Source organism: Anabrus simplex, chromosome 3 (assembly GCF_040414725.1).
Source record: "Anabrus simplex isolate iqAnaSimp1 chromosome 3, ASM4041472v1, whole genome shotgun sequence".
NCBI lineage: Eukaryota > Metazoa > Arthropoda > Insecta > Orthoptera > Tettigoniidae > Anabrus > Anabrus simplex.
In genome coordinates, this window is record NC_090267.1 from 89,555,069 (window position 1) to 89,578,092 (window position 23,024).

Below are 23,024 nucleotides of genomic sequence, written 5' to 3' on the forward strand. Positions count from 1 at the left end.
CAATCAATCAATCAATCAATCAATCAATCAATCAATCAATCAATCAATCATTGATGACTTGCAAAACTACCACAGAAACATGTAGTAGTGAAGATATCCCTCCATATGAGCTTGGTGTCAGAAAGGGCATCCCCCTGTAAAACTGGGCTAAATCCATATGTGTTGCCAAACCCAAGTAATTAGGAAGTACTTACTTACTTACTTACCCTAGGGGCTGCCTGGTCGAGACGGTAAAGGGGTGCTGGGTTCGATTCCCCATCAGGAAGTTGAAAAATTTAAGAAACGAGATTTCCACTTCGTAGCCTCCGTGGCTCAGGCGGCAACACGCCGGCCTCTCACCGCTGGATACCTTGGTTCAAATCCCGGTCACTCCATGTGAGATTTGTGCTGGACAAAGTGGAGGCAGGACAGGTTTTTCTCCGGGTACTCCGGTTTTCTATGTCATCTTTCATTCCAGCAACACTCTCCATTAAAATTTCATTTCATCTGTCAGTCATTTATCATTGGCCCAGAGGAGTGCAACAGGCTTCGCCACCCGGCACATTTCCTATCCTCGCTGTTAGATAGGGGCTTCATTAATTCCATTCCTGACCTGGTCGAATGACTGAAAACAGGCTGTGGATTATCATTCATTCATTTCCACTTCCAGAGGTTCATATGGTCCTAAGGTTCACTCAGCCTACACCAAAAATGAGTACCAAGTTAATTCCTGGGGGCAAAGGCGGCTTGTCTTAGACCTAACCACTCTACCACATCAAGTGCCGAGGTTATGGTAGTGGAAGCATTTACCTTCTACCCCTTCAAGAGCCTTCATGGCCTGTACGAAGGTGAGTTTGTTTTTTTAATTACTTACTTATCGTATGGCTTTTAGTGCTGGGAGTGTCCGAGGATATGCATGGCTCACCTGGTGAAGGTCTTTCTATTTGACGCCGATGGACGACCTGCGCGTCTCAATGTGGGATGACGATAATGAGGTAGGGAGAGGGTGAAAACCGTTGTTGGCATGTAGCCCACTCCTATCGAATAACACGAAGAGGTCTGCTCAAAGCTTTATGTCCCCATCTGATGGATGAATCACAATCAACTCAGCATCATAAGCCATCACTCCATATGAACACTGCGAAGAGGTTTGGAATTGAATCCAGGCTTTTGGCACACAATCTAGTGATTACAAATTGTATACCACCACCTCTCCTACCCTGAGAACCAACATTCTGATGGTCAAAATGTTTTCAACCAACGGGACTCGAACTGGCTGACCACGGTCTCAGACCAAGTAGACAAGACGTCTTAATGATCATAGCCACCAGGCGGGAAGTAATTAGGAAAAGGCCAGGAGTGAGGTTCGCCGGTAAGAACTCTGCCGTAATTGTCGTCAAAAGACTTGTATTCAAAGTGCTACTTTTGGACTAAATTTTTTTTCGAAAATTAAAAAGATGAATTACAATCACAATCTGAAAATAATTCAACAGTAAACAGCGATAGGAATGATTTTCAATGAAAATTTTCCTGAGAGGTTGTTTTGTGATGACGAATGAATTTATAAAATAGACACTCTTAACTTTCTGTATTTCTAGGTTCATGCAAAAACGCCTATCACTCAATAATCTCATATTCTGGACTTGTTATCAAAACAGGTCTGTTTTGAAGATCTACTTAACTTCCATCTGTAGGCAAGGAATAGAGTTAAGTGAAACTATCTTAATTTTTTGAACAAGATTTTTCTGTATTTCCTTGGCTTTACTAGTGCATTTTATCAGCTTGTATTAAAATACTATCTATGTATTTTTGAGAGAGGGAGCTAGGGCATTATGGGAAAGAGATGATCTCACGACTAGACATAAACAAATTGGATTTTTTAAATTACTGATTCACATGAAATTATAAACGCAAAAAATGCTGTCAATAAGTTCTGATTTTTTTAATAAATAGCATTTTTCATCCCCAATTCAACACCTTCAAAGATAATGGAGAAGGCAACATCGAGGACTTCATTCCAAGCTTCTTCAGCCTCAGGTGTCATAACTTCCCTGCCTAGATTTTCCTTAAGATATTCCATCAGTGCAAATCTCAGTCTCTGCAACAGAATACAGAAAACCAGACATGGAATAAACTGAAATAATGAAAACAGTGCTTCAAAAATAAGCGTAACAGCCCGTGATGGTAGTTTGAAGACATATAACTATTCCAGTGATTCATATGCATTAAAAAGGTCCAAAATACAGTATGCATGCAACAATGCACTAAAATCCATTTGAATATGGTACTAAGAACTTAAACATTTGTCACTTAGCTATGCATTAAAAACTGAACAATTCATGATGCTCTTAGTGCAGTTTGAAACAATTACAATCAATTACAGAAGAATGTATAAATTAATGTCCACGAGATAGAGGATGCAATATTCAAATAATTCTAACCATACTTTTGCTGTGAAAATGAAAACACTTTTTCTAACATTAAATTTATAACAGTATTTTTAAGAACTTCTGCCATATTCAAATGATAGTAAATCACAAAAGTTTTCTTTCAAATTTGGTTATAAAAGAATTTTGCTTTTCCCAGTATATAAGTCTGTGTGCCGAAAATGAATGTTAGATATCACAGCTTCTAACTGGAGTAAACTTAAAAAGAAGAACTCTTCAAAATTTTAATCCAGAGTCTCTTTGCCCTTTCAGTACAGATGCTGTACAGAAATGGCCATGAAATGGAAGCATGGGATAGGGGCTGTGGCCTTCATTAAGGTACAGCCTGCAATATAACCACTGGCGGATTTAGTGGGTGGTCTGCAGGACTGCAGCCCCCCTCCCCCGGTTCTTCACACGTAATTTACACGAAGCAACAATACATATTCAATAGGGAAATATTGCCAATCCGTTCTGCGAGTTCGTTTAACACCTGATTCTCAACTCCGGAATAGCGCAATAATTGAATGCTTCTCTTCACATGATAATGTTGTATGATTCCACTTCCCTCTCTTGGGACTGCCAGGACATGGCTCTGTTATCCGGCGATAAGGCTTTGATACGCTTCCCCCTCCGTGTGCGCTATAAGGTGCCCGCCAAGCCCGCTCTAGTGGTCAGACCAGTAGTGTGTCTTACAAGGAGGATAGAATAGGTGTCTTATTTGTTGTCCACCGATCGCGAATAGTAGAAGTTCTAACAACAACTGAGTATTTTTAACCCAGTACAGTTCTTAAAAACTATCAAACTTAACAGTTCAACCCTAAATGAAAAGTGGGATATTAAAGCTTGAGGTAGCCCTACCCCAGAATTGAAAATCTGCCAGACTGGTAAGAGCCGTGACAAGGAGTACACAAGAATTTTCAATCCAGATGAATATAGTAAACATGAATGGTTGTGTGGGTGCGAAGTTAAAAATGCGCTTTTTTGTTTCTCGTGCCTTATTTTTGGAAGTGCCAGTGAAGGAGCAAACAGTGCGTGGGTTTATGCATGAGTTCGTGATCTGAAGAGACTTAGTGATAAAATAGAGAAACATGAAAAATCAGAAAAACATGTGAACAGTGTGCCAGACTTAGCTCTTCTAGGTTCCGTAGATGTACGCCAGGGTTTAAGTAAAGCCTATGAGGAATCTGTACAGCGTCATAATAATGAAGTAAGCAAAAATCGGCAAGTACTGTCCAGAATAATAAACTGTATTAAGTTTTGTGGGTCAAACGAACTGGCGTTGAGAGGCCAGACTCCGACTCCTGGTATGTTTCTGAATTTAATTAAATACACGAGTGAACTAGACTCTGTTTTTAAGTCACATCTAGAGAGTGCTTCGTGTTTCAAAGGAACATCGAAAATCATCCAGGAAGAATTGTTGCAGTGTATGCTGGAGGTATGCAGAGAGACTGTTTTGGAAGAGGTATCCGTGTCTCAATTTTTAGCATACATGGCTGACGAGACGACGGATGTGTCGGATGGATTTCAGCTTGTTCTTGTGCTAAGGTACTGTGATTCTCAAGGTAATGTTGCAGAACAGTTTTGGGGATTTTTTAATCCTTCTGGTCAAAATGCAGAGGCTATTTCAGAATGTATTCTTTCCCAGCTTGGCGTTATTCTGAAAGATAAGAAGAATAAAGTCATTGCCCAGACGTACGATGATGCGACTGTTATGAGTGGTGCCGTCAGTGGCGTGCAGACGAAAGTTAAGGAAGTGTACCCGAACGCCAATTTTATACATTGCTTTGCACAACATCGTAATTTGATAAAGGAGAAAGTGGCTAAGCAAAATAGGAAAGCAAGAATATTTTTTGCAAATTTGTCTTCAATACCGGCATTCTTTTCCCGATCACCCCAAAGAGTGTCTGTTTTAGATTTTTGTGTGGCTAAACGGATACATGTTGCTGGAGCCACAAGATGGAATTTTAAATCGAGCACAATCAATACTGTATCCGAGAAAAAAGATGCTTTGATAGATTGTCAACCGCACCATTTTATGGTACGTTTTCCTGTTCTGAAGTCTTCACGTTCCTAGCGAACTCTTGTATCTATGAACTGTTACACTTCCCTGCCTGTGTTGTTGCGTCTGCGTAATCTTTCCTTATTCCGGTAGATGGCATCTCATATGTTAGCATAGGTCAGAGCATTTCTTTTCAGCCCCGTTCTTGTTGGGTTATCTTCTGGTGGGTTGTGTAGAGAGTTCTGACTTGAGAAGATGGAAGGATTGGATTTCCAAGTCGCCTTTGTGGCATATAAAATATATTTTAACAGATTCAAGGTGTCTTTGTACACATTTCGGTCTTTCGAGAATGTTAATTGCTTATGTAATCGAGGTATTTATTTTTCTTTAATCTTCTCTTGGTTTTATTATTGCTACATTCTGTGCTCACCATGGTTGGGTTAGAAAGGCTTCCCTCATTACATGTGTTTCTAATTTATTTGTGTGTTAACTTTACTTTTACATGCTTCTTTCAGTATTTTCATTTACCGATCCACTATGTTCGTTTTAAGAACAGAAGGTGACACGGATTCATGTGTGTGTGTGTGTGTGTGTGTGTGTGTGTGTGTGTGTGTGTGTGTGTGTGTGTGTGTGTGTGTGCGTGTGTGTGTGTGTGTGTGTGTGTGTGTGTGTGTGTGAGAGATTGTTTGCTGTGTGCCGTCCGAGATCTTTCACTCATGTCGCTTCATTATCATACCGCTTGAGCTCATGTTGTATTATTTTATCGCGGAGTGAATTTAAGGCGGGACAGGTGGATAAGGTAATGGGGGTAAAAGACGTGAATGAGTACTATGCAAGGCGTGGAAAATCGAATTTGAGTTTAAAGATTTAAAAGCAAAGCAAAGTCACCTCAGTACAGGCCATGAAGGCCCTTGGAGGAGTGGAAGGTAAAGGCTTCTACCATTGTTAACCTCGGCACGTGATGGGGTAGAGTGGTTAGCTCTACGTCCGGCTGCCTACGCCCCCAGGAATTAACCTGGTACTCATTGTTGGTGTATGCTGAGTGAACCTCAGGGCCATATGCACCTCCGGAAGTGGAAATCTCGTTTCTTACATTTTACGACTTTCTGACGGGGATTCGAACCCACGTCCTTCCGGGTTTAAAGATTTAACACTTTTAAAAATGAAGATAAGAAAGTAATATTTGGTTTCTCTGAAATGTCGTTTAAATTGAAATTAGGATTAAAATACTGGTCAAGATGAATGTAACAATTTTTGGTTGTGTTAAGTAGGGGGCCTTTGTTTATTATTTCAAGTATTCGCATGTCCTGTTGGTAAAATTATGTTTACAATCATGTATATGCTGTCCTACTGCAGAGAATCTATTGTATTTTAAAGCGTTAATATGTTCAGAATATCTAATAGTAAAATTATGCCCGGTCTATCTGACATACGAAGAACTGCAGTTGTTGCATTTAAATCTGTAAACCCCGGATTTTTAAGAAACATTGGATTTGTTCACCAAGGTAGAGTTATGTAAGTGATCTACATTCCTGTTGTTAGTTCTAAAAGTTATTTTTACATTGTGCTTTTTGGAGATGTTGGTGACTTTATAAACATCTTTATTAAAAGTAAAAGTGGAAAATGCGGAGGCATTGAGTTTTTCTATCGTTAAAGTGGTTTTGGGATGGTGCTTGAATTTGTTAAGTATACGATCTATGAAAACGTTGTTATAGCCGTTGAATTTAGCAATAGCGCGTATAGTATTCAATTCATTACTTAAATATTTTTTGGACACAGGAATATTAAAGGCACAAAAGACTAGGCTATTGTAAGTTGCATGTTTGTGTGCTTGCGGATGCGAAGAGCCTTGTCGAATGGTGGTTGATGTTTGCGTGGGTTTTCTATAAATGTTTTAGGAGAAAGTGGAAGGATGTCTGTAATTGGTTAAATCTAAAAAATGTATAGCTTTGTTAGTTTCAGATTCAAGAGTAAATTTAATATGAGAGTCAATGTTGTTGAGAAGAAGAAGTGTAGAAGCCATGTTAGTAATTCCTTCATTAATAATAACTAGCGTATCATCAACATATCTGGCCCAAAAGAGGATATTAGTTAAACTATTACTATCAATTTTTGTGTATTCTAAGAAATCAAGAGAGATCTCCACCAAAATGCCCGAGGCCAGTTTTTTTTTCTAAATCTGGGGTTTACAGGTTTAAATGCAGCAACTGCAGTTCTTCGTATGTTGGAGAGACCGGGCGTAATTTTACTATTAGATATTCAGAACATATTAATGCTTTAAAATACAATAGATTCTCTTCAATAGGACAGCATATACATGATTCTAAACATAGAACCAACATAGAACAGGACATGCAAATAATGGAAATAATAAACAAAGACCCCCTACTTAACACAACCTAAAAACATTACATTCATCTCGACTAGTATTTTAATCCTAATTTCAATTTAAATGACATTTTAGAGAAACCAAGTATTCTTTTCAATTTTCTTATCGTCATTCTTAAAAGTGTTAAATCATTAAACTCAAATTCGATGTTCCACACCTTGCATTGTACCCATCCACATATTTTACCCCCATTACCTCATCCACCTGTCCCGCCTTAAATTCACATTCCTTTCCTCCTTTCCCTCTTTCCCTCCTTCTCCTTCCCCTCTCCCTTTCTCCTCTTTCCCTTTCCGCTCTCTTACACATTTCCAAATTCAGCCCCTCACTGTATCACGGTGTGCAATGCGAGTTATATATTATAATTTTCTCGATCAATTCATTGCCTTTAAAATATTTCCTTCATATAAATTGGCTTTTATTACTCGCATTGTGTCTTTCTATTTCCGCATCAAACTGGAAATTAAAATCAACCTTGGTTCAGAACAATATGACCTTCAAATTGATCTCTTCACCACCTCAAGAACTACTCGAGCATTTATCTTAAAGTTACCTTCATTTGTCGAATGTGATTCTCAATTGTTCTAACACTGTACTCTGTTTTACTTATTTCTCTTCACAATGGTGTTTAATTTGAACTTTTCTGCATAACAAGACAACTAGCTATTTGCATCTTAATATATCAAACATACGAATATAAGATTGAACATCGAGCTATGTATTCATTTTCACATCAAGATTTTAAAGACATTTAAAACCTAGTGCTTTTTACTCAAGTTTCATATAGCTCCACACAAACTTTCGTCTTGAAAAAATCTTTATATCTGTTACGTTACTTGTTATTCATCTGAGCATTGCTTTTATCTTGTACCTTTTGAACGACCGGCTGACGATGACGCAGATCTGGAGTTAAAACCGGTACCATTTGTAATCGACTTGTGATGTAACCTCGCATTACTAAATGTTATTGTATTGAATAGGTGGAACCATAATATATTATTAACTTAATTTTCAATACTGACCAAAAGTGAAATTCGTATTTTTCAATAATTTAACTAGAGACAAGAGAAGAGCTCTGACGGTACTTATAAATGACCTTGAACTGACCATTCTCTCAGCTGATAAGGATAAAGAAATGGTGTTAATGGACACTGACGAGTATCAGAACAAAATCTCGGCTATGTTGTCAGAGCCTATTTACAGAGTGAGCTCACATGACCCTACTACTTATGTGTCCAACGCCACTGTGAAGCTCTTACAGCAATCCTCAGTTTCGAAAGAGGGTGATAAATATTTGACTCTGGGGTATACAGTGCCACTTAGATTATATGGACATCCGAAGTTCCATAAAGAAGACATTCCCCTCAGACTAATTGTTAGTACGATAGGTTCTCGTATGTATGCTTTTGCTAAATAATTAAGCAAGTTGATTCAGCCACATATACTGAATCGTACGTTAGGGACTCTTTGTATTTCGTCAATAAGTTTATAATCATAACCCTTCAACCCAATGCACTTCTGGTGAGCTTCGATATGGAGTCCTTGTTCACCAAAATACCGATTGACTCTGTCATGTCTCTCATAGAGCATCTGTTCCCTGAGGACATTACTAAGCTATGTCACCACTGCGTGACTTCAAGCTATTTCTTGTGGGGTGGGCAATTTTACAAACAGACGGATGGGTGGCTATGGGAAGTCCACTCTCGCCAGTAGTGGCTAACTTCTTTATGAAGCATTTTGAGAGGAGGCTATTGCTTCCGCGTCCGTCAAACCTATTTGGTGGAGAAACTTGCGCATTTTAAAACCATTTGAATCAGCTACACCCTTCAATTAAATTCACTATGGTGATGGAGTCGGACAGATGCCTTCCTTTCTTTGATGTTCTAGTGAGAAAGAAACCAGACGGCTCCTTAGGACATACCATCTATCGCAAGCCTGCTCATGTAATTGTACAAAGCCAAGCCAGTACGTGAAATCAACGACGCAATTGAGAAGTTAATGTCGGTATCTTGTGAATAATTACTTACATCAAGGAGCATATGTCTTGTTGAATATAATAATGATTATGTGTAAACTTGGTGAACGTATACTAGATTGTTTCAGGTGTGAGCTACGTGAGAATAATAAGATGGTTTCGAAAATGAATCCAGGTAATATTAATATGGAGAGCTAAAATGTGAAGGCGGGCTCCAGCCGAGACAATGGCGTGGTTACGAGGAGGATTTCCTAGACCATGCGCTGCCCAATACCCTGGTCTGCAAGTCAGTGAACATCCTAACATTCATAATGCCCTTTCATGGTAGATTTGTTGCATTTCTTAGTAGTAATGATGTAATATAGTAGTGTTAAGTCATGTCCTGGAGTAGTTCGTTGAAACGTGAGAATAAGTGCACAATAAGCGAATGATATACTGAATTATTTGGCATGTAACGATTTATATACGCGTTTGGCGAAATGTTATTGTAAATTTTCACGGTATTATGTGCGTGTGTGATTGATTATTGAAGGGAGTCGACTTCGACGTTGTTTATACCAATGTGTATCGTAACTGATGTGTGATTTACAAGCTTGTGCGTGATTTACAAGCTTGTGCGGGAATATGTGCCACAGTTGGTATATAACTTAGGCATATCTATGTTGTGAAGTAAATGCTAGCTACGCACGGGTAATGGTTATGTGATTTGTTGCGTATAATATGTGAGTGAACGTGAATTCAATGGCGAATTATTCGTCGAGTATAAAGCACAACATATTTATTATTATGATGAGCAAGGGATTACGGCATATCGTGGTATTAAAAGAAGACATTATGCAGGTAAGTAGGCCTAATGCATTAGTGTGAAGCTACGAGTGATAATAATAAAATGAGTCGTCATTATACGAATAGATAAGCAATGATGTGTAAGCCAAGCGAATATTAAGTGCCTGCGATGTTGATAATTATTGTGGTAGATAGGAAGTCAGTGTTGTATGATACTGTGATATGCTAACGAAGCTTGTGGTGAGCTCATGTGTACTTAAATGGTTCTATACTGTGATGTGCTGTGTATTGAAAGTAATGGAATTCGTGTGAGATGTGTTGATCATTCACTAGGTAATCCGCCACGAAGCATGTGCCATTCAGGTGTGTTGTGTTTATTTTAAAGTCAAGTGATATTAATGGATATGAATCTCACATATGTATAGTACGCGCACTTTATCTTGAGCCCTAGTTCCCATTCGTTACTATGGAGATCCGGGCTCAAGATAAAGTGCGCGTAGTATAAGTGTATATTGGAGTTATGGTGGTGATGATTACTAACTGCGAGGCTGTGTTGAATATTATGATTTGATTTATTAACACGACGTCATGATTACCGTATTCGAGATTCACGTTTCGTTCATTATGTTTTCGGCCGGTTTTGTAGCGATATGCTTGTGCCACATAGGAAATCCACCACACACATGGATACGAGGATGTGTACCGTGATATCTGGTTTAGGTTAAGAGCAGTACTTCATGGACATAATGGTTAATTAATACGTAGTGTAGATATCATGTGATACTTTGATTTGATATTTGAATGCTTTTTTTTTTTTTTTTTTTGCTATTTGCTTTACGTCGCACCGACACAGATATGTCTTATGGCGACGATGGGATAGGAAAGGCCTAGGAACTGGAAGGAAGCGGCCGTGGCCTTAATTAAGGTACAGCCCCGGTATTTGCCTGGTGTGAAAATGGGAAACCACTGAAAACCATCTTTAGGGCTGCCGACATTGGGGCTCGAATCCACTATATCCCGATTACTGGATACTGGCCACACTTATATATTTGAATGTGAATATGTCTTGTTGATAATATGTATTGTCATTTCATCATCCATATCATCCATTATTGACTAGGGTACACTGATCCTCGAAGGTATGTGTGAGGGTAGTTGTGCAGTTGTTGCGTTGATGCGAGCGTCTTCGGGACAACGTAATTTACTTAGGATGTAGTAGTGATCATTTAATTTCAGTTTATTTCAATCGATCCATGAAAAAGCATTAGTGACTGGACCCAACCGACGAAAATTAATGTAAAAGCTTCTCAAAATGTACGCCATGCATGGTACCAAGTATGACGCAAAGGTGCCAATGACAATGCAATTGGGCAAAGAGCATTATAATATAGGTTGATTCATTCAGGTAGAACATACACAACGACATCTCATAATGGTTGTCAATATTAAGGTTAATATTCATTAATTGTTACTGTGAACTGGTGTTCGTGTTCACGACTAGCTTTTGGGAGTTGAAAATATATAAATCCATATCACTGTATTACGTTGAGTTAGCGATAGATAAATGATTGGTTATGATGGCAATAATTACATGTGTTTGGAAGATTAAATGCACGCTTTGGTTTCGTCTTAGATAGGGACATTTCATTGAATAAATCAGATCCAATCGAGAATATCTCCATTCTTTCATAATTAATTAGCTGTAAACAACCTAACTTATGAATTAATGCCAACCTCATGATCACAATAGATTGTAAGACAATTCCAACGTTAGAAATGCGGTTAACTTTGCTGAAAGCATCACATGAATCATGATAGTAGGGAGTATAGATAGGATATCGACGGATTTGAAACCATATTGCACAAGCACGTCTCGGAATCGAGTGGATGCTCCACAGTTTAGAGTTGAAAGCTTGGTCGCCCGATAGGATTCCCAACTCGACCTCTCGTAAACGACGCACTTCACCACCATTCAAGGACAGGAATGCGAACCACCCTAAATTAAGGACCTATTCAAACAAACTAGCTAGCTGTGGCGTTGCGACTCTCTGAAATAGCTCCCACAACGAGAAGAACCCGTCAAGACCCTGAGTGTGGAGGACTGCATGCGTGGGGCGTTGTTGCATCACCATTTGTTTTCTTTTCTTTTCTTCTTAGGCTAGCACACTTTTTGGACTCAATTATGTTTTATATTAACCTTTTTTCACTGGATTTGTCTCAGCGAGTTATTTATTGCTCCTTTTGGTGATGCAAATATTGTATAATGTTTGGTTTTTGTTTCCGTCATGTCTCCTTTGCTTTTCATTTGCTCCTTCATTATGTTTCTAGCACATTTATAGCTTATATTATGTAGATTACTTTAACCCTCGCCCTTATTTCACTGAAGATGGCTCAAACGAGTCGAAACATGTTTGAATTTTATTGCTCCATCTAATGATGGAATTGTGTTTTGTACTGAATTAGGAGGATACATTTAATTTTTCTTTTACAAAGTGAAGCAAGTGTGTAGTGAAAACGCCAATTGTAATGTGTCTAAGGGCCAAGCCTCCAGACCACATGATATTTAACTCTAGTGAAACCGTCCAAACCTTCTGTATATTCTAGATATTCTTAAACTACACATCGTAGAGAGAGCCAAGTTAAGTTTCGCTGGAGACATGATATATTTATTTTGGTCTGACACCAACTTGTCATAATTCTCGTTCAGTTTCAGCTTACACTAAAATCATCTGGAAGAGGACGACAGACCAAGGATTGAACGACTGTACCAGCCTAATAGTGTCATCTTTAATTCCAAAAGGGCCACTTCAATCAGTGTGGGATTCATCGCAAACTGCAAACATGTTACACTAAACATGTAAGCACCGGGCGAGTTGGCCGTGCGCGTAGAGGCGCGCGGCTGTGAGCTTGCATCCGGGAGATAGTAGGTTCGAATCCCACTATCGGCAGCCCTGAAAATGGTTTTCCGTCGTTTCCCATTTTCACACCAGGAAAATGCTGGGGCTGAAATTTAATTAAGGCCACGGCCGCTTCCTTCCAACTCCTAAGCCTTTCCTATCCTATCGTCGCCATAAGACCTATCTGTGTCGGTGCGACGTAAAGCCCCTACCAAAAAAAACATGTAAGCGCCGCCAGCATCAAAGGGACCGGGCGAGTTGGCCGTGCGGTTAGGGGCGCGCGGCTGTTAGCTTGCATCCGGGAGATAGTGGGTTCGAATCCCACTGTCGGCGGTCCTGAAGATGGTTTTCCGTGGTTTCCCATTTTCACACCAGGCAAATGCTGGGGTTTTACCATAATTAAGGCCACGGCCGCGTTCTTCCTACTCGTAGGCCCTTCCTATCCTACTGTTGCCATAAGACCTATCTGTGTCGGTGCGACGTAAAACTACTAGCAAAAAAGCATCAAAGGGAAGAACATGAAGGTGCAAGAAATTTAGCAGACCACAAACGGGAACCGAGTTTCATTAGTACATATGAGTACACTTCTATGAATATTATCTGTCCATCTGTTTAGAAAATTTAACGACCTTCTTCAGTAGAATTGTAGTTCTATTAGTTATAGTAGTTTTGAAACACCCAGGCACAGGTAGATGTGAAAGTGAACGTATGTGTTTGAGTTCTATTAGACTAGAAGTACAGTAGTTTGTCTTCTGAAATGTTACCATCCCAGTGTAATCTCTAAAGTAAGAATTTAATAATTATTAATTTAATAATTTTTGAGAATTTAAATGATCATTTAGGAATTTCATGAAACATTGTGGGATAAATTCTAGGATGGAGTAGTTGTGCTTCATTCACTGTATTGCCGTCCGATATTGCAAATTGTGTCATTTTCTGGTAATGTGTATTTCAGACGTCTATGGTAGATTTAAAAATCAAGAATAATAAAAACGACATTGGAGATTGGGTTGAAATGAAACATAAAAGTCGTGAGTGATAAATGAAAGTAGATTTGTTCATGTTGAATAAAATGAAGTTGTGCTCAGCTGTAGAAATATTTACCTGGAAAGCAAATGTAAGTTATAATTTTTGAAAGCATTAGTAATGTGATACAATGCATTCTGATGAAAGTGGAGCAGGCATTGAAACGTTTTACAGCATTTCAAGAATAATAATAAACTTTCTAGACACTCAATGACCACGTGGTAGAGTAGAATCAATTTTAACCACGGTATTGTGCATGTTTACTGTTTCTACCCATTCTTCTAAATGACAAAATGACTTTGGAATATATCATCATTGTAATGTCATAGGTAAATTAAATGATAATTCATGTTTAATCACAAGTCATACATCAGTTGTTGGAAGTATAGAATTTAATAGAAGATTATCACTCGATGCAATCCAACCTTCTTTTCCCCATAAAATTCAGGACTAAAAATAAATCCTAGGATTTGAATATTACCTTGTAAATAAATTTTGAGTATTCTGATTGCATGTAATACTGGTTGTAGTTAGAAATATTTTTCAGTGTCATTTATTTGAAATGTGGTTCCTAATCTGACCTCGTGTTCATCACGGAGTGCCAGATTATTCCGGCATTGTCAATGCCTTTGTTCTTTAACCAAGGATTGTTTGCTTATTTCTTAAAGATGAGTTATAGGATCAATCCATTTATTAAGTGAATTAGTTTGGACTGAACAAGATCAAAAGTTTTTTCTAAAAACGAGCACGTACTAGGAAAGGAAATTATTATAATGTAAATTTTCATGAACGTCTTGTAAGGCTTATTTAAGCTCATAGTTGACTCAAATATTCTAATATTAATATTTTTAAGGATGTTTATGAGTCAAATATTAATTCGAGTTTGTTAATCAGAAACCTGAGTCAGTTGAGAGAACATATGCATTTGAAGAACATTTATTATGATGCTTAGATGATGTCAAATATGCCTGGGAAGTAATCGACAACATAGACATGTGTTTCTACTGTAATAGAGTGTACAAAATAGGTTTATGGATAGCATGGTCATCGACCACATGTACAAAATTGCACAGTTAATTCTTTTGCAAAGTAATGCAGCTGGTATTATGTTTAAAGATGTTGAAATGACTATTTATGGGATAATTTATTAGGATAGATCAGTTATTCAAGGATAGGAAGGAGGTTCCTTCACTTATTTATTTTTGCACAGCAGCTGCAATACATGGTTAATTTTATTATTTTACTTTTTACTTAGAATATTCCAGATACATCATTGTCATCACAAATCCAGTAATTTAATTTTGTAAAAACCTACATTTTTAAAAAATTGGTACATTTTGTGAGTTATTCAAGCAATGTCTACTGTATCAAGAGACTATTTTTGTTAAATCATGGCTTTTCTTTTGTGCATATTTTAAAATAAATGTCAAGCCTGTTATTTATATGTATATTTTTTATTTGTGTTGTCATCAAACTTTGTCCTTTAAATGCATCTAGAACTGGGACAGCTGGGAAACATGAGTTAGACTGGGTAAATGGGGGCAGTATAAATTTGCCAAATATGCCGGTCCATTGGGACTCACATCGAGGAACACCAAAGATATATCCATCTCAACAAGCCAGACAAGTCAGCAATAGCTGAGAAAGCCCTCTCATCAAGTCATAATGTTGTGTTCCAAGATGTTCCAGCTCTTACCCACACTAAACACTACAGGTCTAGGATTATACGTGAAGCTGTAGAAATACGTAAAACTCTTAACATTTTTAATAGGGACTTTGGCTATCAATGAAGTAATATGTGGTTGCCAGTCATTAAGGATTTATTTAGGTGATTCTCTTCCCTGTCCTTTCTACATTGATCAGCCAGAACATTATGACCAGCTACCTAATAGCCGATATGTCCACCTTTGGCATGGATAACAGTGATGACGCGTCTTGGCATGGAAGCGATGAGGCCTTGGTAGGTCACTGGAGGGAGATCCCACCACATCTGCATACACAAGTCACCCAATTCCTGTAAATTCCGAGGAGGGGAGCAATGAGCTCTGACGCCATGTTCAATCACATCTAACGTGTTTGGGGGGCCAGCACATCAATTGCAACTTGTCATTGTGTTCCTCAAACCACTCCTTAAAAATCCTGGCCTTGTGACATGGTGCATTATCTTCTTGAAAAATGCCACTGTTGTTAGGAAACATGATCATCATGAAAGGGTGTATATGGTATGCAATCAGTGTAAGATACTACGTGGCTGTCATGATACCTTGCACGAGCTCCAGTGGACCCGTGGATGTCCACATGAATGTTTTCCAGAGCATTATTCAGCTACCTCCTGCTTGTCTCCATCGCGCAGTACAGGTGTCAAGGAGCTGTTCCCCTGGATGACAATGGATTTGGATTCTACCATCGGCATGATGAAGAATGTATCAGGATTCATCAGACTGTGCAGTGCTCTCCAACTGTGCCAACGTCCAGTGACGATGCTCATGTGCCCATTTCAGTCGTAGTTACCGATGTCGTGGCGTTAATATTAGCATATGCATGGGTCGTTGGCTACGGAGGTTCATCCTTAGGAGTGTTCAGTGCACAGTGTGTTCAAACACACTTGCACTCTGCCCAAAATTAAAGTCTGATGTTAGTTCCACCACAGTTCGCCGCCTGTCCTGTTTTACTAGTCTGCCAGCCTACGACGTCCGACATCTGTAATGAGGGGTGGCTACCCAACCCCTCAACGTTTGAAAGTGGTTTCACCTTGGTTTCGTCACCTGTTGAAGACACTTACCACAGCACTCCTCGAACACCTGACAAGTCGTGCACTTTCCGAAATGCTCATGCCGAACCTCCGGGCCATCACAATCTGCCCTCGGTCACGCGCCTTCTCCCATTCTACACACGGATAACATACGGATATTACATACACTGTGCGTGTGTCTGACCAGCAGTCATTCCTCGTCAGGTGACGCTGCTATCGCTGGATGGGTTTATATTAATAATAGGTAGGTAGTCATAATGTTCTGGCTGATCAGTGAATATTATTATTTCGTTTCTGTGTTTTCCCAATTCGTACGTTCGTCATCACCAGTTGGTTCATTCCAAGCTATATGTTACCGTATGTGTTAATGTCATAGTTTCAAAATGTGTGTACACCCGTTATGCCCCCCACTCTCACAGAGTCTCACATCATCACATCATTTCATCCTCTGGTTTTATCCATATACATTTTTCCCTCCTTCAGCTCTGTTGTATTCTATCCTGGTGTCTTTCATTGCATTTTATTTTATTAGTTTGTATTTCTTTCTTCTACCACATTCGTCCCCGATTTGTCTGATGTACTCTCTGATACTTCTCACGAACATACGGTGTGATAGAATATCTTAATTGGAGCTTAATGTTGTCGTCAGCTCCCGCTTGAAACGTTTTGCCAGCATACAGCAAGCCACCTGGTAATGAATGAGTGGACTACTACATGTGCAATGGTAAAACATTCTTAAATTCAAACCCTCATTATTGCAAAAGATTTCCTTGTGAACAGTCAAGATTTTCTTCTGAACATGCAGAGCAAAGTTCTCTGCAAAACGTAAAAGAGTTTCACCTTGTTTTCTTAACACGGCATAAGCCCAAAAGCCCATATCATGTCTACAAGTACGGGCTGTGAAAGCATCATCGTTAACTTTAGTTGAAAGATACCGTAATTAATTAGTCACCAAATACTACAAGCAGAATTGAGTCGTCCAGTTGCAAAACCTGTTACCTGCAGACAAACAAATTTTTCAGGAAGCGCAAAAAATTGTCATCTGTTATGCAACAAAGATAGGAGGTTGAAATTTTGTAATTAAACAGTAAGCATTCATCTTCGTTATACTGCAAAATCTCCACAAAATATAACTTATAGAACCCATGTTTTTTACAAAAAAATTTGGACATAACGAGTTTTGCAGCAGTTTTGTGGAGATAAAAGTTATGTGCAGCAATATATGGAATAGAGTGTCCAGATTTATGGTGAACATGTTTTATTGGCTATGTTTGAAAGTATTACACTATGAAAATAGCATTAATGGAAATAATTTTAAGGTTAGGATATAATGTTTTGATATTTAATCCCTGCTCTTTAATTTTACGATTACATCAAGAAATCATCATTCATTCAAAATGTTTTATAAGTTTTCTAATATTTTGTGCAGTTTGTATTAACAATCCGTTATTGTCCTCAACAAAATCTCCCCCATCAATGACATATTCTGGCATTTCACTGTTTAAAGTTTGCCATTGGTCAAACAGTGTCTTGTAGAACGTGAGGTCATCGTTCCTTATCCACTCTTTCCCGTAATGTTTGGTCAGCAATTTGTTCAGGTCTTTGAGCTTTTCTTTCTCTTTCTCTTTCTCTTTCTCTTTCTCTTTCTCTTTCTCTTTCTCTTTCTCTTTCTCTTTCTCTTTCTCTACTGGTACTGGCACAATAGCAGGAAAGGGTTTTCCATGCTTCATTATGCTTTTTGCTTCCACCACAATTGCTGCTATAGTTTGCTTCACCTCTTATCATACAGTTGCTTGATTTTGTTCGAGTAAGTAAGATCCTCTTACAGGGTTCTAGGACATAATAAGCTTTGCTGCATAACACACGCTGGACATAACGACTTCTGCAGCAGTTCAGTTATTTGTCACCTTTAAACGTATGGATTAAATGGCCTTCACTCACGTATTACATTACTGGATTGTGTATTTTGATGAGCTATATACAATGACAGTGATAACTCATTTTGAGAAAAAATGGACATAACGGGTTTTGCAACTGGACGACTCAATTATAGAAATACATTATAATTTTAAAAGTTATGATTACTCACATTGAACTGAATCTTTTCAATGTTCCTTTGGCCATGATTCTTTCCAAGTTTACGTAACATCTCTACTAAGACCTCTGTTTCATCCAAGTTGTCCACAATACTTGTAAGAGCATATATTACTGCATTGGCATGTGCAAGGAATTTCTTGTTTCCAGGTAGCTCACTTAGCTCCATATTTTGGAATGCTTTGAAGTTTTTAATATACACTGGGTTAGATGTGAAAAATCTGGAACAATAAAATCCACTGTTGTTAGTTATTAAAACCATCAATACTCATAATAACAATATTTTATCACAAATGTTACATCAAAAAAGGTCAATAATTTCAGAGTAAAGGAAATTATATCAATAGACGATAGGTGACTACTAAAAGTAAACAAAAATCTGCCCTGAGGCATGCTTAAAAATTAATATCAGTGATTATTTTATTCAAGGTGTGCCCAAAATAGTTGTAATAAATGCCAGAATGGGTATCTGGAGGATATAAGGACAGAATTGTTTTGTACCAGAGCAAAGAGATATCTCATTGCCTTCAAAATGAGGCCACAGGTCATCAGAATCATTCCATTAGAGCATGATCCAAAATTGCCAAGAAGTGTTCTATGAATGAATGTTTGTATGTCTATGCCTTTAGGCTGGTCCCGCGGCATAGGGGGCAACGCATCCGCCTGTCATCCACTGGCCCTGGGTTCGATTCCCAGCCAGGTCAGGGGTTTTTAATTGTAAACGATTAATATCCCTGGCCTGGGACTAGGTGTTTGTGTTGTCCTTAACATTCCTTTCCTCACATTCAACACTTTACACTTCCGCCATTTATAAAATACACGCAGGTTCCTCACATATGGTGCAAGTAGGGGCAAAAGATCTTTCTAGGTCAGCGCCCGGAACAAATAGCATTTAAAAAAGAAATTGTACCCCTTAGTCCCGTTTCCTGATACATGATTGGGATGATATTTTATAGTATGTTTTTATGGCTGGATGACCTTCCTGATTCCAAACTCAGTTGAGGAGTTAATTAAGACAAAATGTTATTTATTCAGTGCATAGCTTTACAGATTACTACCAACAAGGCCGCTGGGAAACTGCCTACAAGGACACGAGGGAACATACGATCCATTAACTTCTTGTAATAAACAAAACTGTCATTCCACAATTCAAATCCACATTTGCCATAGTCAATCAACCACAAACTCTGAAAAGTTCCCTCCTAGTCTAACTATTACTGTAAAGAGCAGTAACAACTAGCAAGTAGTCCACTACTTCAACACTAATCTTAATATTCAACTGGAGCAAGCAACATTTTTAAGGTCCCATTTTACAAAGATATTGGTGTAGAATATCAACAGAAGTGAATTACAAATTTGTTAATTTGTTATTAGATTTTAACAGTGTGAATGTATGATAAAACTTTGAGAAGAGTGAATTTTATGGTAGTGTAATTGTATTCCACATGTTTGACTGGTGCAAGTATCCTTTTGATGCCCAATTTATCAAGACATTGATATAGTATATCAATAGAAATGATTACGAACTTGTCATTAGTTTTAAGACTGTGAATTTATGATAGAACTTTGAGAATATCAACTGTTAGACATGTGGGGAAAGTGTGTGGAGGAAAGAGAACCAGGATAGTGTGTTATCCTGAAATTAGGTTAAGGCAGATGTTGAGGAAAGTAGAAGAGAAAGAGGAGGGAAAAGAGAAGGTGGTAGTGTTTCACATTGGTACCAACAACGTAAAGCAAGCAGGTATAAATACCAACATAGTTAGGAATGTGTGAGATCTGGTAAATGAAGCATGGGTGAAGATTAAGGAAGCAGAGATTGTTATCATTGGAATACTGTGCAGGAGGTATACTGACTGGAAGGTGATTGGGGATTTAAATGAGACTATGGACTGGGTATGTGGGAAACTGGGGATGAGATTTCCAGATCCTAATGGGTGGGGAGGAGATAGAGATCTGCGCTCAGATGGCTTTCACTTAAACCGGGAACATCATACAATCCATTAACTTCACATAATAAACAAGACTGTCATTACACAGTTCAAATCCACATTTGCCCTAGTCAACCAACAACCAACACTGAAATGTTCTGAAATGTTGCTGTTTGAGTCATCAGTCCATAGACTGGTTTGAAGCAGCCATCCATACCATCCTATCCCGTGCTAACCTTTTCATTTCTACATACCTTCTGCATAATACATCTGCTCTAATCTGCTTGTCATATTCATATCTTGGTCCCTACCATTCTTATCCCCTACACTTCCTCAAAAACAACTGCACAAGTCCTGGGTGTCTTAAGATGTGTCCTAACATTCTATCCCTTCTTCTTATCAAATTTAGCCACAAAGATCCCCTCTAACCAATTTAATTCAGTATCTCTTCATTCGTGATTCAATCTACCACCTCACCTTCAGCATTCTTCAGTAACACCATATTTCAAAAGCTTCTATTCTTTTTCTTTCTGAGCGAGTTATCATCTATGTTTCACTTCCATACAATGCCACACTCCAAATGAAAGTCTTCAAAAACATTCCTCTAATTCCTATATCAATATTCGAAGTGAGCAAATTTCTTTTTTTTTTTTTTTTTTTTTTTGAAAGGCCTTCCTTACTTGTGCCAGCCTGCATTTTATGTCCGCCTTACTTTTGCCATCGTTAGTCATTTTACTAACCAAGTACCGGTAACAATATCCTTCCACTTCCTTTAAGACTTCATTTCCTAATCTAAAATTTCCTGCATCACCTGCTTTTGTTCAACTGCACTCCATCACTTTTGTTTTGGACTTTTTTATTTTCATCTTGTACTCCTTACCCAAGACTTCATTCATACTATTCAGCAACTTCTCAAGATCTTCTGCAGTCTCAGATAAAATAACAATATCATGGGAAAATCTCAGGGTATTGATTTCCTCTCCTTGGATTGTGATTCTCTTTCCAAATTCTCCTTTCATTTCCTTTACTGCCTGTTCTACATAAGCATTGAAAAGGAGGGAGGGCAAACTGCAGCCTTGCCCCACCCATTTCTGGATTGCTGCTTCTTTTTCATAGTCCTTGATTCTAATCATTGCAGACTTTTTAAAATATGGATTGTAGATAATTCTTCTTTCTCGGTACCTGATCCCGATCACCTTCAGAATCTCAAATAGCTTGGTCCAATCAACATTATCAAATGCCTTTTCTAGATCTACGAACACCATGTATGTAGGCTTGTCCTTCTTAATTCGATCCTCTAAGATAAGACGTAAAGTCAGGATTGCTTCACATGTTCCTGCATTTCTTCTGAAGCCAAATTGATCTTGTCCTAACTCAGTTTCAAACTGTCTTTCCATTCTTCTGTCAATAATGCATGTTAGAAATTTGCAGGCATGAGATACTAAACTAATGGTGCGGTAGTTTTCACACTTGTCAACACCGGCTTTCTTGGGAGTAGGTATAATAACATTCTGCCGAAAATCAGATGGCACTTCTCCTGTCTCATACACCTTGCACACTAGATGGAATAACCTCGCCATGGTAGTTTCTCCTAAAGCAGTCAGTAGTTCAGAGGGAATACCATCAATTCCAGGTGCTTTGCTCCTATATAGGTCTCTCAAAGCTCTTTCAAATTCTGACCTCAAAATTGGGTCACCCATTTCAGCATCAACAGCTTCTTCTTGTTCAAAAACCATATCATCTACGTCTTTACCTTGATACAACTGTTGGATATGATCCTGCCATTTTTCTGCCTTGTCTTCTTTCCCTAGAAGTGGTTTTCCATCTGAGCTCTTAATATTCATACACCTAGTATTCCTTTCTCCAAAGGTCTCCTTGATGTTCCTGTATGCAGCATCTACCTTTCCTAGGACCATACAACTTTCAACATCCTTGCACTTCTCCATCAGCCATTCTTCCTTAGCTGCCCTGCACTTCCTATCCACTTCATTCTTTGATTGCCTGTATTCTTTTCTGCCCTCTTCATTTTTTCATTCTTGTATTTTCACAGTTCATCGATCAGGTCTAGTATTTCTTGAGTTATCCATTGATTCTTAGTTGATCTTTCCTTTCTTCCTAACACCTCTTCAGCAGCCCTACTGACCTCTTTTTTCATGACTGTCCATTCTTCTTCTACTGTGTTTTCTTCAGCCTTTCCATTTAGTCCTTGTGCAACATGTTCCTTGAAACAATCCCTCACTCTCTTTTCTTTCAACTTGTCTAGATCTCACTGGATTCCTTCCCTTCTTCAATTCCTTCAACTTCTGATGGCATTTCATGACCAACAAGTTGTGGTCAGAGTCCACGTCTGCTCCTGGGAAGGTTTTGTAAACCAATACCTAGTTTCTGAATCTCTGCCTAATCATAATGAAGTCTATTTGATACCTTCCAGTGTCTTTAGGTCTTGTCCATGTGTACAGCCGCCGTTTGTGGTATTTGAACCAAGTATTAGCAAAGACTAAATTCGATTGGTGCAGAAGTCAACCAGCTGACTTCCTCTTTTGTTCCTTTGTCCCAATCCAAATTCCCCTACTGCATTACTTTCCCTTCCTTGGCCTACCACAGCATTCCAGTCTCCCATCACAATTGATTCTTGCCACCTTTTACATAGTGTATTAAATCTTCTATCTCTTCATATATTCTTTTGATTTCCTCATCATCCGCTGAACTAGTAGGCACATAGATCTGCACTGTCATAGTGGGCATTGGTTTGGTGTCTATCTTGACAACAATA

At 38.5% G+C, this 23,024-nt stretch overlaps 1 protein-coding gene across 1 annotated transcript in view; it reads right to left on the bottom strand.

The window, feature by feature from the left end:
* Positions 1-1,678: 1,678 nt before the first annotated feature.
* Positions 1,679-23,024, bottom strand: part of LOC136867043 (globin) — a 45,822-nt gene continuing 24,476 nt past the window's right edge. Inside the window, exons 3-4 of the mRNA XM_067144145.2 lie at positions 18,319-18,544; positions 1,679-2,077 (exon numbers count right to left, since the gene is read on the bottom strand). Coding sequence (XP_067000246.2) covers positions 1,922-2,077; positions 18,319-18,544 — 382 coding nt within the window. The 3' untranslated portion in view covers positions 1,679-1,921. The remainder of the gene's footprint in view (positions 2,078-18,318; positions 18,545-23,024) is intronic.